The sequence below is a fragment of the Oncorhynchus masou genome, chromosome 14 (genome assembly GCF_036934945.1).
Source record: "Oncorhynchus masou masou isolate Uvic2021 chromosome 14, UVic_Omas_1.1, whole genome shotgun sequence".
In the NCBI taxonomy this organism is placed as follows: domain Eukaryota; kingdom Metazoa; phylum Chordata; class Actinopteri; order Salmoniformes; family Salmonidae; genus Oncorhynchus; species Oncorhynchus masou.
Window position 1 is genome coordinate 3001779 of NC_088225.1, and position 17176 is coordinate 3018954.

The 17176-nt window shown below is 45.6% G+C and overlaps 1 protein-coding gene across 1 annotated transcript; it reads right to left on the reverse strand.

The window, feature by feature from the left end:
- Positions 1-1316: 1316 nt before the first annotated feature.
- LOC135553958 (proline-rich protein 15-like protein A) lies at positions 1317-8334 on the reverse strand. The gene is made up of 2 exons (XM_064985921.1): positions 7591-8334; positions 1317-3121 (listed from the first exon to the last, which is right to left on the reverse strand). The coding sequence occupies exon 2, from the start codon at positions 3066-3068 to the stop codon at positions 2745-2747; it is 324 nt and encodes a 107-aa protein (XP_064841993.1). The 5' UTR covers positions 3069-3121; positions 7591-8334; the 3' UTR covers positions 1317-2744.
- Positions 8335-17176: the final 8842 nt, after the last annotated feature.

Here is a 17176-nt window from a genome sequence, read left to right on the forward strand (position 1 = left end):
CACAGGCCACAATCGACAGCATGATCAACTCTATGCGAAGGAGATGTGTCGCACTGCATGAGGCAAATGGTGGTCACACCAGATACTGACTGGTTTTCTGATCCACACCCCTACCTTTTTTTAAGGTATCTGTGACAAACATGCATATCTGTATTCTCAGTCATGTGAAATCCGTAGATTAGGGCCTAAATAATTTATTTAAATTGACTGATTTCCTTATATAAACTGTAACTCAGTAAAGTCTTTGAAATTGTTGCATGTTGTGTTTATATTTTTGTTCGGTATACTGTAGATCTCTGTTCAATATAACTTACCCTTCCATTTCTTGACTTTTGTTTGATATGCCAATTCATAAGCAAGTTCTCTGCATTTGAGGCTACTAAGCCCATTAAACTGGTGCATGAGATTCTTGATCTGTTTTGCAAGCTCAGACTCCATGTCATCAGATAAGACCTTGTGTGCCTCTGCTCCTCTATCATAGCCTCGTTCACACAGGCACACGTTAGTTTTCCTTCTTGTCACTGTGCCTCTTCAGTGTCATTCAGTCTATTTTTTTCATCCCTTGTTGCTCCTCGAATGAACTTCTCCCCTTATCTCTGTCTGTTTCTCTTTCTTTCTTTCCTTCTCTTTATCTCTCTGTCTCTCTCTCTAAAGGAGTTTTGCGTACTGCTCTAATTTCTCTGGCTTGTCACTGCCCCCTGGTGGTCGTCGATTGCCATAGCAGACTTGTCAAACGTTGGATCATAGCCAAGTAAGTGCATTCAATTCACGACATGATATTTAATATACAGGATATTCCGGACCCTTATAATCCCTAATATAATTTACAAATACAATGTTGATCATAGTAGGACTATCTGCACACCTGATAAGCCCAGATATGCAGGTCCAAAGGACAGTCTAAGCATCATCATGGCATGTATTATTATTTTATAACTGGTACGTAGTATATGTTTTGAGTAGTGTTTCATGTTCATGAAGGGGTCATGGGAATGAACCGTTTGGGACCCACTGCCATAATAGACCTAGCAGGGTTGGGATGAATTCCATTTTGACGCCAGTCAATTCAGGAAGTACACTTAAATTCAAATTCCAAATCTCTTCAATGCTTTTCAAAGAAGAAAATGTCGAATTGGAATTGGGCTTACTTTCTGAATTGACTGGAAATCAAATGGAATTGACCCCAACCCTGCTGCCTAAGATCGAATGTGCCAACTTTGAGATAAACATTGGGCTTGTTCTCACTAGAGGGCATCATCCTAGAGGGCAATGGAATGAGTCCACAGTAACACAAGAAAGAGTCGTAAGCATTTCAATAAAATACGACATATATTTTATTTATAAAACAAGTCTGTATTTATTTTACAAAATTACTCAGAATGTACAGCACCGTTTCAATGAAAGTGATTTTTGTCATTAAGTGTAGAAGGTGAAAATGAAATGAAATGAACTTTTTCAGTCTTTGTAGAGGAGGGATCTCATGAGTAGTTTTAGCGAATATGGTGGATAAATGAAGATAGTTCACTCAGGCCGTTTACCATCGAAAATAAATAGTCTGTTCCAGTCTACTTAACTGGGTGTGTCGACCATAGCCACCAATGCAATAGCAGCTGGGTCTGGCCCACTTACTTCATTGAACCAAAAAAAAAAAGAAAACAGCAAGTGGGGTGTCTCGCTTCCTCTTCCATCTCTGGTTTTAGTTTGGCTTCAGTGTCTGCCAATATCTTCAACGACTGTTGTAAACACCAAAGCAACACTGGAGAAATGCAGAGGAGATATGTTGGAGCCTTGCAGTCGATCTATGAAGCAGTCCTTCACTTTTACATTAGAAAGTGCAACTAGAAGAAAAACTGAAACGTTTGTCTAGTTTGAGGTTAAATTCTGAAGGGGAAAGAGAGGCCTACCGGTATGTTTTAAAAGCTTTAAAGAAAGAAGAAAACAACAGGACAATATATACTCAGGTTTTAAAACTCAGGTTAGTTTTAGAACAATTGATTTTAGAACAATTGATTTTAGAACAATTGATTTTTGAGGTGACATGTCTACGAATGACACGTGACATAGTATTTTGCTATGGAAACCAGTCAACCTCCAACAGCCAGTAACCATGCCCTCTAGGTCATAAAGCTGTTATGCAAACAACAACGTCTGTTTCAAACGTTACCTATTTGCTTTTGAACAGACGAGAAACTTAGCAACACCAACAAAGTACACATTCTGTACCGTACAATGACTGTACAGTGTAATATGCATGACCTGAAACTCCCCATGTCCCTAGGACCTGTTGAATATTTAAGATGAAGAGATGACTAATAGCACCTTATTAAAGGTAGTCTGTTTATGTATTCGTGGCCTAGGTAGGATGCAGACAGACAGGGGAGAATCAGGTGTCCCATTCTTCCACTACTCCACTGGTTATAGATGGAAGGGACAGAGAGAGTGTGATACTGAGATGCCTACAAAGACTCTCAGTCCGTCCCAGATTTCTAGGGAACGAAAGAACAGAGATATCTGACTGGATTGACACAAAATGTCATGGCCCAATGGGATGCATTGCCTTTCATCTCTGTGCGTGTTACTGGGTGTCATAGAGGGACCGTGTGAAATGGTGAGACCAATGTATGTGTTTGAGGGAGAGGCAAAGAAAGTCTTCTGTGTTTGAGTCTGCACAAATTCGTTTGATAGAGAAAGACATGACGTTTTGGTGTGTTTGCGTGTGTGTACGTGAACTCATTTCCCAGAGCTCAGAGGTTCTTGTCGCTAGGCTTGTGACCAGGGAACAGATCGGGCGTTTCTGCTAACGTGGCCCTGATCTTCTTCTTCTCTTTAAAACGTCCCGAATGGGACACTTTGACATGGCGTCCCTTGGTGGCTGTCTTATCCACTATCCTCTCCAGACGGGCGTTCAATTGGCTGTCCTCCGTGTTGCCCTCTACTGGCCCGGGGGCTCCACTGTGGGGTGTGGTATTGCTGCCGTGCTCCGCTGGGATCTCGTACAGAACCTTGGGCTCTGACTTCTTCTTACGTAGGAAGGTCAGCTTCCACCAGCCAGGCGATGGGTCAGCCATGACCACACACAAACACAGAGAGGAGGGAGAGTGGGATGGAAGAATGGAGGGGCCTTGGGTTGATGTAGGGAGAGAAAGAGCGAGAGAAGTTTAGTAATATGTTAGTTAACAACTGTAGCTTTACTGCTCCACAATGTTTACAGTGAAGATGGATCAGACATGAGTCATGAACTCTCAGAGAGAAGAGTGAAGGAGGGAGGGAGAGTTACGTTAAATCCCCCTATGACTCTCTTCCCATTCCCCATTCAAACTCCTGCCACACCTCTTACCCTAAGCCCTAACCACAGTAACCTGACTCTGTGTCAGATAGATCTGTGTCAGGAGGAACGGACTGAGCCCTCCTGAATATTTCAGGGGAACTCAATAGGCACCATATGGTGGAGGGATGACAGGGCACCGCTGGAGATTGGGTTACTCCTAGTGTGTGTTGGCCAAGCTAAATGTGTTGGCTGCTAATAGCGCCTCATATTTCAGCCAAACCCTTTCTAGGATGAGATGACACTCACGGGTTGCCCAATCTCTCGTACTGAGGTGTTGCTCTTTGAATTGCAAGCGCCGCGCTACCATGGCCACTACTTCTGCCGCTACTACTGCCATTATCAATCCCTCTACCATTGTTGCCACCACTATCACAATAAATATGACTACTACCGCTACTACTACAACAGCGACTACTGCTAGCGCAAACCTGAGTGCGGGGTTAGTTCCATTCGGATGCAGTCATTTCTGGGAATTAATTTACTTATTTTTCTAGCTGAAATTCCCCTGGCCTGGGTTCAAAAGCAACCACTCATTAAAGTAATTCATTCAACCGTGAGTTTCTGTTTAGTGTTTCACTTTCAATGACCGTTTCCCCTGTCAGGACCAGAGAGAGAAGTACCCAGGTGAAAAGCTTTTTAAATTCCAGGTAAACCGTTCTGCAAACAAATACTAAAGGTGCATTCCAAAAATCACGTGTTCTGTAGTGTGTCGGTGCAGTTTAAGTGCTCCTGCTCTGACTGTAACAGTCGTGGGAGAGTTTGGCTGTTCATTGTGTAATACAGGCAGAGCAGGTTGTATTGTCTGTCCTGTGAGTTTCTACACAGGTACATCTGCCCACATAAGCAAACGTGTACTGATTTACCAGCACACGGACATCATTTACCAGATGAACTATGTGATGTGCAGGCAAAGGCGAACACAGGCATGCAGGCGGAGGGAACCCACATGGAGCAAACGTAAACATAGACACGTGAACACACGCACACTGCTCTGCCCTCGCTGCACACAGATAAAGCCTCGGCTTTGTGCCACTCTCCCCCCCCCCCCCCAGAAGAAGGGACTAGGCTATTACCCACCGGTCGCCTAGCAACGCCGTGGAAATTTCCATAGAATATGCTAATGTACGTTTGGTGGTCTGTTTAGGTGCTGGTGACCTTTAACCCGATAGCTGAGGGGTTGGGTTTCGGTTTGTGGATGAGCAAACAGAAGCCAAGACTGCTTTTGTGTTGGCCAACATGTTAATGTTTGAGTTCCTTTGACTGGTTTCCTGCCAGTGTGAAACGTTCAGAGGGCAAAGCTAGTCTGGGCATCATTTAATCTGCCTCAGCATTAATAGTCTGTCTAAGATATGTCTGGTCTAATATCTGGCTTTACGTGTGATCATTTCTTGGTTTACAGTATATTTTCTTTCCTTGTCAATTGTTATTCACCCTAATATATTTGTAACGCAAAATTGTTTATCTGGGTTTACTAATACATGTGTCAGTCACCTGACTCTGTAGTACTAGCCTATTGTGGTTGGTTGTCTTGCAGTCAAAGTGCAACCCATTTTATGACCCTTCTACAGCGGGTTTCCTTATTAGTTCTATTGCCCGTTCTGGTGCCCGTTCTAGTGCCCGTTCTATTGCTAGTTCTAGTGCCCGTTCTAGTGTCCGTTCTAGTGCCCGTTCTGTTGCCCGTTCTGTTGCCCGTTCTGGTGCCCGTTCTGGTACCCGTTCTAGTGCCCGTTCTATTGCCCGTTCTGGTGCCCGTTCTGGTACCCGTTCTGGTGCCCGTTGTATTGCCCGTTCTAGTGCCCGTTCTGTTGCCCGTTCTGGTGCCCGTTCTGGTACCCGTTCTAGTGCCCGTTCTGGTGCCCGTTCTATTGCCCGTTCTGGTGCCCGTTCTATTGCCCGTTCTGGTGCCCGTTCTGGTGCCCGTTCTATTGCCCGTTCTATTGCCCGTTCTATTGCCCGTTCTGGTGCCCGTTCTGGTGCCCGTTCTATTGCCCGTTCTGGTGCCCGTTCTATTGCCCGTTCTGGTGCCCGTTCTGGTGCCCGTTCTATTGCCCGTTCTGGTGCCCGTTCTATTGCCCGTTCTGGTGCCCGTTCTGGTGCCCGTTCTATTGCCCGTTCCATTGCCCGTTCCATTGCCCGTTCCATTGCCCGTTTTATTGCCCGTTATAGTGCCCGTTCTAGTGCCCGTTCTAGTGCCCGTTCTAGTGCCCGTTCTAGTGTCCGTTCTGGTGCCCGTTCTGGTGCCCGTTCAGTTGCCCGTTCTAGTGCCCGTTCTAGTGCCCGTTCTAGTGTCCGTTCTGGTGCCCGTTCTGGTGCCCGTTCAGTTGCCCGTTCTAGTGCCCGTTCTGGTGCCCGTTCTATTGCCCGTTCTGGTGCCCGTTCTAGTGCCCGTTCTAGTGCCCGTTGGAATGCCAGTCTGTCAGTGACATTCAATATAGCTCATTCTCAGGTCGTCCGCCCTGTCTGTCTCTCCGTCATTCCGTCCACCTCTTGTCCTTTAGCCATCAGTAACCTAGACTTCCCGTTTCACAGCCTCCTTCAGAGCAGAACATCGGTCAAGAAGCTTTACCGTGTCCTGGACTAGTCGCTGGCACAGCCAGTCGTCCAGGTCAGCTGACAAGGTAACTTCCAAGTAAAGCTCCAAGTGCTGAGTCCGTTTACACGGCGTCACGAGGAACTCCACAAGGAAACATGAGATCTCAATTTTAGAGAGTCATTCATTTTAAGGCCGTGGCTGTGTTGCGTGACTATTTGGGATGGCCAAAGGCCATCCCTTCAAGGTCATAAGGATAATGTCCATGTTGCTCGTCCAGAAACTCAGTCAAGCCAACAAAATCACCACGCTGTTATTCTTTCCTGAAAGAAAGTGTATCGCCGGTGCGTCACAGGCAGTAAAAACCTGCGCTTAAGAGCCCAGATGTCTAGTGAGACCATATCCCTGTACACTCTGTAGTAACCATTCCAGTCCTGTGGTAGGTCTACGCTACGGTAAACATCCACCTGTGTGTGCAGACTGGGCTCAACGCCACTGACGGGCAAGCCACCTTTGGCGATAACCGTCTGCAATTAAAGCCGATAGCTCCATTTCCCCACGCTAACGTTGGACTCTTTATCTGGGTATTCACACATCAAATATTTTGACCAAATGTGGAGCACGGTCAATTATGAGGGTAATGTCTCTTGCAGTCAATCTGTCAAACTATTGCATGATGCAGGCTTTGACGCAACAGTGGCCAATATGCCGGCCATTAGGGCTGGGGTCATTCCCTCGAAGGATATACTATACGTGTTTTGGTATACGTTAAATTGGTGCCGTGACTATAAGATCATAGAGCTGGTAATTATTAGCGAAGAGTAGGATGTCAAGGCGAGTTACGCAAATGAAAGTGTCACATTGGTATTTTACAGCTGACATAGCTAGCGAGAGCATTGTAGTGAATCCATACAAATGTAGACACATTGACATATGGTCACCAAGGAACAGTGCAATCAGTTAGGTGCAGTGTGTGCTAACAGCTTAGTGTTTACCCAGTGTGTGTGTGTGTGTGTGTGTGTGTGTGTGTGTGTGTGTGTGTGTGTGTGTGTGTGTGTGTGTGTGTGTGGTCAAAAGGCTCAGTGTTCAAAGGTCCTTATTGCTAACTGGTACGCGGGGCCCAAGGAAGCCCGTTCTGTCTGAAGTCCACTTCCGGTCAGTTTAAGAGGTATTCATCTGGTTTAGGTATGTTACGGGAAGAGGGTAGTAAGCCCGATATTTGACGTTGTGAAGAAAGATACAACTTGCGCTTACATTTTGATCGTCAATATTTCATCATTACGATCTTACTATCTGGCAAAATGTTGCTAATTGTACATTGTCAAGGCACAGTTTAGTGTGTGTGTGTGTGTGTGTGTGTGTGTGTGTGTGTGTGTGTGAGAGAGAGGGAGAGAGTGAGTGTGTGTGTGTCCACAAGAATAGTAAACAAACAAAACTTTGACCAACTGGGGACATTTTGTTGGTCCCCACAAGCTCAAATGCTGGGTTAAAGTTAGATTTAGGATTAGGATTAGGAGCTAGATTTAGTGTTAGGGTTAGGAGCTAGGGTTAGAGTAAGGGTTTCATTTAGGGTTACGGTAATGGTACGGTTAGCGTTAGGTGAAGGGTTAGGGATAACAGGATTTTGAATGGGACTGAATTGTGTATCCCCACAAGGTTGGTTGTACAAGGCTGTGTGTGTGTGTGTGTGTGTGTGTGCGCGCGCGAGTGTGCGTGTATGCAATAACCTCACCTGTATATATGTAGAGCTCTGGAGACGACCTTCCTCCCAAAGCACACACTGCACCTATGGGAGAAACCCTGCTTGGGAAAACCAAATATATCGACTCAAATATCAGATCATTGCCACTCCAGAATCCTCTTCCGCTCTTATCCTTTTACTGCTGTTCTTCCCTGTACAGCCTATTCTCTCTCTCTCTCTCTCACTGATAGTCAGGTGTCGAGCTACAGGTGCATCCTTCGTCCCTCCTCCTGTCACACAGATACACACTCAGCTGAGTGGAGCACTACAGACCCCGCCCACTGGGACTTGGGTAAACACAAACCGGGGGGCGACAGCGAGGTGAGGGAAGAGCGTAGATCGACGCTCAATAGATCCGCTCGACTTATTATTACGCGTTCTGCCAAATCACTCTGACGACACTTTTGCCACGGCTGCAATGCAAATGCACTGTTGTTTCAGTCAGACAGGAGGCTTGGAATTCTGTAAAGCCTTGCAGAGGTCAGAGAGGATGAGCATGACTTTACGGTTATAGATCTGCGCGCCAGTAGATATCATGTTGTATTCGTGTTGATTTCCATCACCGCTCGGCGTTAAGGTTTTGAATCGCTCCCTCAGAAGTCGGACGTTGGTTAGTTTGTAACCAAACGGCTTTAGCCCTGGGATGCATGAAGGAAAGTCCATCTCCGTGGCTACGGTTTTTATTGACACCGTTGTCGGGTGTCAGCGTGTCGTTTTAGAAGTCTCGTACAACCCTCTTCAGCCCACTGCCAATATCCGGGCTCAGGGAAAACCGGAACCGACGCAGACACAAACGTCAACCACCCGATAAAACAATCGCCAAGGCCGCTTGTGATGAGGCTTGAAATTGACCGATCACACGTTTCAGTTGAAAACATCCTTAAGACCCAAAATGGCTGCCGTAAAAAACCCAAAGAGGCCTTATATAACCCAGCCCATCTCTCCCTGTAGATGGGTCCTGTCCCCACAAGTCTAGATAGCGTGGTTCCTTGTGTCCAGCTCCAAAGTAGTCAACCATCTGTCTACTAAAGGCCCATAAACCTATGACCATGTGATAAGTGTCTCTAGAAGGGCGATATGGACAATTACCACAATCGAGGCGTGCCTTTTGGGGGAAAGGGTTTGTTGTTTCGTACACGTTTCGCCAGTGACTTTCCCTGAAGCAACATGGGACAGTGGGCAAGTACAGTTTTTCTGACTTCCTACATCATGTCGGCCACAACTTTAACGAACACAGATATGAACCCCATTGTCCTGTATCATAATATCATGTTATGACTATCTGAGCTCTATAATAATGATAATGATACATGTTACTTCATATAGCGCTATGAGCAATTTAAAAGATTAGATTGAAGAGGGAGGAAATTGCCTGAGCAGCGCCCCTTGTCCTATCAATCTCTGCCACGGTCACATCATGCAAAACGTCCAACAATGCCATCCTTAGATCTCAAGCACATCTCAGCTTCATATCAGTTTGCATGTTCTGGGTAGAAGCGGTCATGTGAGATTTGATCTGATGATGAGCACTGAGTTGGAATAAGAGCCACTGCTTTATGGTGAGACCAATGGGCAAGCCTGACAGCGCAGTACAGTGAAAAAAAGCATTACAGTTCAGGGTGGCTTATAAACCTTATTTAAAAGGCTCAGGTCATTTGTATCAGCATAGCACATGCGCCCTTCTCTCTCTCTCTCTCTCTCTCTCTCTCTCTCTCTCTCTCTCTCTCTCTCTCTCCTTTTTTTTTTCTGGGACAGGCTGTGTGTGTGTCTCAGCATGAGTGTTTTATTGGCAGATGCCTGAACAACAGACACAATTGAGAAGGGACACACCACCCAACAACGCTATCTTTTACCAGCACTGCACAAGATGTGGCATGGCTCGACACATACTGCTCCTTCTGACCTCTGACCCCCGAATGAGTGTTTCAGTACTTCAAACACATAGGTGTGGAGAAGGAGAACGGGCCAAAGGGATCATGTATGTGATAGAGAGGGACAGAGATAAGGAGAATGGTTATCTATGCATAGTCACTTTTCCCCCCTACCTACATGTTCAAATTACCTCAGTATATAGCCACGCTATGGTTATTTTTAATGTGTTACTTTTTATTTGATTTTTTAGCGGGGCTTGTTGTACCATGACTGATGTCAGGAGGAGGAGATTGAATATTTTTGTCTTTAGTTTATTTAGCAAATATTTTCTTAAGGGCTTGCAAGTAAGCATTTCCCGGTAAGGTCTACACCAAAATTTGATTTGCTCTGAACTTCTAGGTGACAGGGACCTGAGACAGACAGCAGCACGTGGGCCTACAAATGGGGCCTTGTTTTTGAATGTTGATTTCAGAAAGCACAGAACATTTCTGCTCTGGTCTGCACCTGGGTGGGGGAAATGGGAGCTAACTTTACCTCTTACGACTGGGTCCTGGTTAATCACATTGATTTGGTTTACTTGGTGGATAACAACAACAAAAAAGTAGACACCAAATCATTCACTTGAGAGAAGATCTGATTTAATATCATTTGTAATTAACAATAATGTCACCTGACAACGATGGCAATTTGACACGACTGTTTGCTGAGACTGGAAAATATAGTAAAGTGCCCACGCAATGAAACGCTCATTCAAAGCAGGCACCCCGTGCAGAACTGTAGCGACGTAGATAAGCAAATACGTCCCGGCATCAATCACAACTGGCTCGCAGATAAAGGAAACCCGTGTCACGAGCCAACTAGAAGATTCTTTCCTGTCAAACTGATTCTACGTACAGTATAATCCACCTGCCAATCTACTAGAGGAACTGGCACAGTCACATCGTACTGTAAAGGCATGTCAATACAGTAATGCACTGTGTTTTACCCAGATGTCATTCTTGTCGTTTTGTGTGTGTGTGCTTTACCCAGATGTCATTCTTGTCGTTGTGTGTGTGTGTGTGCTTTACCCAGATGTCATTCTTGTCGTTTTGTGTGTGTGTGTGCTTTACCCAGATGTCATTCTTGTCGTTTTGTGTGTGTGTGTGTGCTTTACCCAGATGTCATTCTTGTCGTTTTGTGTGTGTGTGTGCTTTACCCAGATGTCATTCTTGTCATTTTGTGTGTGTGTGCTTTACCCAGATGTCATTCTTGTCGTTTTGTGTGTGTGTGTGTGCTTTACCCAGATGTCATTCTTGTCATTTTGTGTGTGTGTGCTTTACCCAGATGTCATTCTTGTCATTTTGTGTGTGTGTGTGTGTGCTTTACCCAGATGTCAGTCTTGTCGTTTTGTGTGTGTGTGTCTGTAGTGTTTTGATTTTTGATATGTTGTTGGTTATGCATGTATTGTGTTGTTAGGTGTTGTCTGCCAATAATTAGCCAGTGGGTATAAATAGTTTATTGAGTTGAAGTGGTTTTTGCAACTGCACTTCCTTGTGGACAGGGACTAGAAAAGCACATACACCCAATGACAGAAGAGACATGCAAGGATTCCACCCCCCCCCCCCAAAAAAAAATAAAAAATAAAACTGTGATAGCCTCTCTCTATAATCTACCACTGATGCCAGACGAGGCATTTGGGTCAAATATTTCCTTAAAACAATAGAGACCATCAAATAGCATGTCACCTGATGTAGTACTCACATTGCGCAGCAGAGGGCACCCGCCAGCTTTGTACATGACATCACTGGGCACTGCTGGGCTCTCTGCCATCAAACATAGGGCTGGCACTCTGCCATGGCAGTAACTTCACTCGTGCTGTCCTGCTGGTGGCAGACCTCTAAAGCAATTAGGCCGCCCAGTCTCTGGCACCAGGACACCTCCATGGCACCTCGGTGCTGCTCTCCCATGTGGCACGTTGGCTGTGGGTCCACTGGGTCAGTCTAGCACAGCTAGACACTCTGGGTCCTGCTCCAAGTCCTGGGGAGTGTCTTACAGACTTACAGACTACAGTCCACTGGTTGCTAGTGGGGATTGTTGTACCACGACGCCACTGAAATGACTGATGTCGGGAGAAGAACCAGGTTGAATATGTTGGGGGTGTTTAAAAAACATCTTACCAATAGCTGTTGTCGACGCACATGAGATGGTTGAAGTTGTAAGGGAGTCCTAAGTAACACCGCCACCCTGTGGTCTCACCCTATCATTGCAGGGAATATGATCAGATGGGGACAACGGTTTGAAAGGTTTTTTTGCACCGTCTTTGTTTGCAGTAGTATGGTGATAGGACACCAGGTGGCAGTAGAGCATATTGACACTCGTTTACACTCAAAACCTCGTGATTTCATAAAAATTGAGGATGTTCTGTATATTTTAGGATTCAGACACACAGTTTATAAATACAGTGTTCTACTCAATCAGAGGAAAGAGCAGTGAAGAATGAGTTGGTCATTGGTAGAATAATGAAGAGGGAGAGTGGAGGAAAGAGGAGAGGGAGAGTGATGTTTATTTATTTTCCCTTTTGTACTTTAACTATTTGCACATAGTTACAGCACTGTATATAGCCACAATATGACATTTGAAATGTCTCTTCCTTTTGAACCTTTGTGTGTTTAATGTTCATTTTTTATTATTTATTTCAGTTTTGTTTGTAATCTATTTCACTTGCTTTGGCAATGAATTGGAATGTTTCCCATTCCAATAAATCCCTTTGAATTGAGAGAGAAAGCGAGAGAGATAGAGGTGCTCTGCAAATGTGATTCTGAAGGAGGGCTGTCCCCTTAAGCACAAGGTAGCCCCCCTTCACTCTCCTCTCTCGCTCTCCTTCCCCTCTCTCCTCTCGCGTGCGACTCCATTTTAATTTCACAGCAGAGAGAGCTTAACTCATGGCGGTGGGGACCCCCGGCCACACCACTCTCTCTCTCTCTCTCTCTCTCTCTCTCTCTCTCTCTCTCTTTCTCTCTCTCTCTCTCTCTCAGGACACTCAAAGCACCGTTACATCCTCCTGCTGCCCTCCATCCCTTTTTCCCTCCTTCCCTCTCTTCATGCCCACCGCATCACTCCAGTCGCTCGTTACCGAGGGCGGCGGAGGAGGCACAGTGAGTGATGGGAGCCATCCATTAGAACCCCACCACCAGCCTCAGTCCTACACACACACACACCTGTCCCACAAATACACGCATACACATACACTTGACCCACAAAAACACACACACACGCATACACACACACCTGACCCACAAATACACACCCACCCCCAAACACACACACACACACACACATACACACCCACCCACCCCAAACACACACGCATACACACACACCTGACCCACAAATACACACCAACCCACCCCCAAACACACACGCATACACACACACACACACACACACACACACACACACACACACACACACACACCTGACTCACAAATACACACCCACCCACCCCCAAACACACATGCATGCACACATTCACAACAACCACCTCAAACATGCAAACGCTCTCACCCTCTTCCCTCACCCCGGCCATGTCTTCAAAATGCATGGGTGTAACAGATTAGCTGTAACCCGTGCTTTAATGGCCACTTCCTTACCAGTCAGGTCCACTATGCACCAGCGTTACCGGTTTACAATGGGAGCGGGGGATGGAGCGTGCCGGGGTGGGGGGTAACATGTTTGACACAACCATTCATGGCATCCTTTATTGATTGGCAGTGGCATATTTTCTATTTTATTGCTGTTCTAGTTACCTTCAACACCTCCAGGCCCTGCCCAGCGGATCACTCATTCAGTCATACTGTAGAATAGTCCTTCTTTTCCATTTAGCTAAATAGGCACTTCCTATTTCAAATTGTGGGTATCAGCGCCGCAATAGCTCGTGACGACGACGATGATGATGACGACGATGATGTTCCTACAGTAACGCCGTTCGTGGTCAAACTGGGATGATAGACACGTGCGTCTAACACTGACGACCGTGTGAATGTCGGCCAGGAACACAGAGCGACGGTAATGACAACAGCGATGACATTGGAATTGGCAAGATAGTGGAGTTGAAAGCATAAAAGTACGAACCATGTCGAGTCCCAGGAGTTTTTTGTTTTTTTTCCTTCCTACGTCTAATAGGTGAACGAACCGGCACTTCCTCTCCGTTGATGGACAGATAGGCCAAACATTTGGTTTCAGAATCCAACCTGAGCCTGCTAGAGCTGCTGCTTAATATACAGAGCACTGTCACCACTCTCCGCTAGTGTCAACATCCCATCGCATCTTGACAACTGGGATTGTTTCCAAGATCAACTGACATGGAATGGAAAAGTTCAATTCGGTTCAGCAAAATATGTCCAATTGATAAAACGAGAGAGTGACACGGTAGCACTTGCGCGCACACACGCATGCACACGCGCACACACACGCATGCACACGCGCACACACACGCACGCACACACACACACACACACACACACACACACACACACACACACACACACACACACACACACACACACACACACACACACACACACACACACACACACACACACACACACACACACACACACACACACACACACACACACACACTCGCAGAAACACGCCTCTCAAAAGTCAAAACCCCTTCTTTTTAAATAAAATCCCCTCCCACCAACCCTCCCCCTCTACCTTACCTCCTATGCCCCCCTCCCATTCCCTCCCTCCCTCCCACCCGTTCCCTCCCTCCCATTCCCTCCCATTCCCTCCTGTTCCCTCCCTCCATTCCCTCCCTCCCGTTTCCTCCCCTCCCTCCCTCCCATTCCCTCCCTCCACCAACCCTCCCGTTCCCTCCCTCCCGTTCGTTCCCTACCTCCCATTCCCTCCCTCCCTCCCTCCCATTCCCTCCCTCCCATTCCCTCCCTCCCGTGGCTCCATATTTCTCCATTACTGCGATTTTTAAACACCTCTTGTACTCCTATTAAAAAAAAAGTTCTGCACTATTTACCACGTCGGCTATCAATCACTGTCCTCACCGCTACCCCTTCCCCGCCTCCACGTCCCCTCCTTCCCCCCCAGTCCCTCCAGCCCAAAGACAAGCGTTGCGCGGATCCATTTGTCAAAGCGGCTCCGGGAGCTACGCTTGACTGTGTCCGAGGAGGACAACCTGTCTCCACCGCTACCGGGATGAAGGAAGGCGCTATGCAAATCAGCGGCTAATCTACGGCGGAAAACACAAGCGCGGCCCGGAGCCCGAGTTCCATTACTCCTCTTTAGCCTCCTGATTATGATTAAACTGATGGCTGCCGATCGGCATTAACTCTCTCCCTTCAGCTTCGTAGTATGTTAGAAGAGTAACTAGACTAAGACTAAGAGCCGGGTCTGTAGGTTTAGGGATAGATGATGGGGTCTTGGTTTAGGGAACAGCACCAACGTTTTTGTGGCCCCATAGAGCGAAGGATGATTGGGTTGATGAGCATTTGAAATGTAATTAGATGGTGTCTATCTGTCCCTTCATTACCAATCCTGTAGATGTTTGGTATTGCATACGGGGACCTAAAGAACAGATTGAGTGAGATATGGAGTCTTTACGGTCCATACCTAAACTACATTTGAGCTGTGGAAGCGTCTGAGAAATGTTTCTTTTAGGGTGAACTGTCCCGCAATGATTGGTACTTATCCCAGTTTTGGACCACGCCAGTCTAGTAGTCTCCTACACTTTTAGTAATGCTAGGGACTAACCTTTTTCCAGCTCAGGTATATTAATGAATACATGCACCGTTAACACACATCAATTTTATTCTGACGAGGCCCGGGCTGTCTCGAGAGCAGGGGACATGACGTATCCTGCACACACTCAGAATTAATGAAGACGCTTTAGCATGCTGCTACACTCGACTACAGCAACTCTACTATGGGATCTGTGGATTGCAAGAGACTTGACAAAGTGGTTGTTTTTATGCATTTTGTATTGTCCGTATCAAATGCTTTGGTAAGCGCCCAATCAGTTTCATGGCACTTTTACACACACACACACACACACACACACGTCAGCATTTTCACACCCGTTCCTCTTGCAGAGCACAGATAAACACTTACCCTCATCCGCCAAGAGAAATACAATCGTCGAAATGACAGATTTACACACCTTCAAGACAAAGATAAACACACGCACGCACACACACGTTCACGTACACACAAACACACACACAAAGGCAACATTACATGCATGTTTACTTCCCCATAAATGACAAGAAACACGATGCCGTTTTACAACATACTGTACAAGCTGATGATACACACACACACAAACACAAACACGCTGCATAAGAGGCACACACATGTAAATCATGTCTGGATCCTTTGACAGCTTGTCTTTGTAGTTCTATGTAAATTGGATCTTAACAAAGGAATGATAATGAATTCACTGCATGGTATCGGACCCCATTTCCATAATAATACTCTGGACAGATCTGGACACATTTTGAGGGGCCTCGATACCGGTATTTTCTGAGCTGTAAGGCTTTGAGTGAGTCTGTAAAGCCTACATTTGTCGATTTTTAAAGCAGTTCTTTTACATATAATTGAATATATATAAAACTTGTCTTTTCATGTTTTATGGACATATAATGTGCTGCATTACATGTCCAAAAGCACAGTATATTGACAATATTACCACGGTAGTAATATGCTTGGGCGTGTGTGTGTGCGTGTGCGTGCGTGAAAATGAAAATGTACAATTATCCATGACCAGATTAATACACAGAGATAAATATGAAGCATTAGAGAGTGAAATAATCGCATCCATTTCTCCTCCACTTCATCTTTCAGCCAGGAACGTTTAATAATATGGTTGTCGAGTGGCATGGGTTAACGCACCACCGGAGTTATCAGTGGTAAAGTGGCGAGGGATCTTTCGGCGCTACGAAAACACGGCATCCGTCATTTCTATTAAAACCCTGTGTCACAAGCTGTTAAAACAATATCATACCTTGTCCACAGCTAAGAGACGGATAGGGTCTATCCCAGCAGATCAAATATGATGTAGATAGCCAATCTGCTGACATTATTCCTGTTACCATGCTTCCCTCTACCGAAGTATCCATTTTAGAGGCCTTTACAGTGCCTGCTTGCTATTTATTTTCCTTCTGTTTTTTTCGTCTCTAAGACGGGATGCCTCCCATCCATCTGTTTGTAGACTATCCTGGCTATGCTGTTGATATTTTACATAAATTAAAACATAACTAGATGAAAGCTCCTCGTAACAAATAATTGCGTAGGCGTCGGTTTTTAAATGAAACATTTCTGAATGCGATTTTTTTTCTTCCCCTTTTTATTTTCCTTCAAATGTAAATGTATGAATTGGGTAATATTTGATTGACTTGATTCCCCCTTTTCAACAAACTAAAAAGAACAAATACTCGACATCAAGCTGGTAGTACAGCAGTATTCAAACGACTGTTCCCAAGTTGTAGTTTTTTTTTAATGATGAAAATACCCAGAAATATACTACATGCTATAATATACAGATGTTCTAGTCGACGGGAGAGAGCCTAGTAAAACAACCTCTTCTAGATGGATCTAGTCTGGGGAAGACAGGCTTGGTGTTTCACTTGGATGGTTCTGGTTCTTACCAGTAGTTGTATTTTGTCAACCTGTGACTGGGCCCGGGCTACAACAACTGTATTAATTAGTAGCT

Bases quoted from the DNA above. Each gene is read 5' to 3' on its own strand.
- LOC135553958 (XM_064985921.1), bottom strand. From the start codon at position 3,068: ATGGCTGACCCATCGCCTGGCTGGTGGAAGCTGACCTTCCTACGTAAG.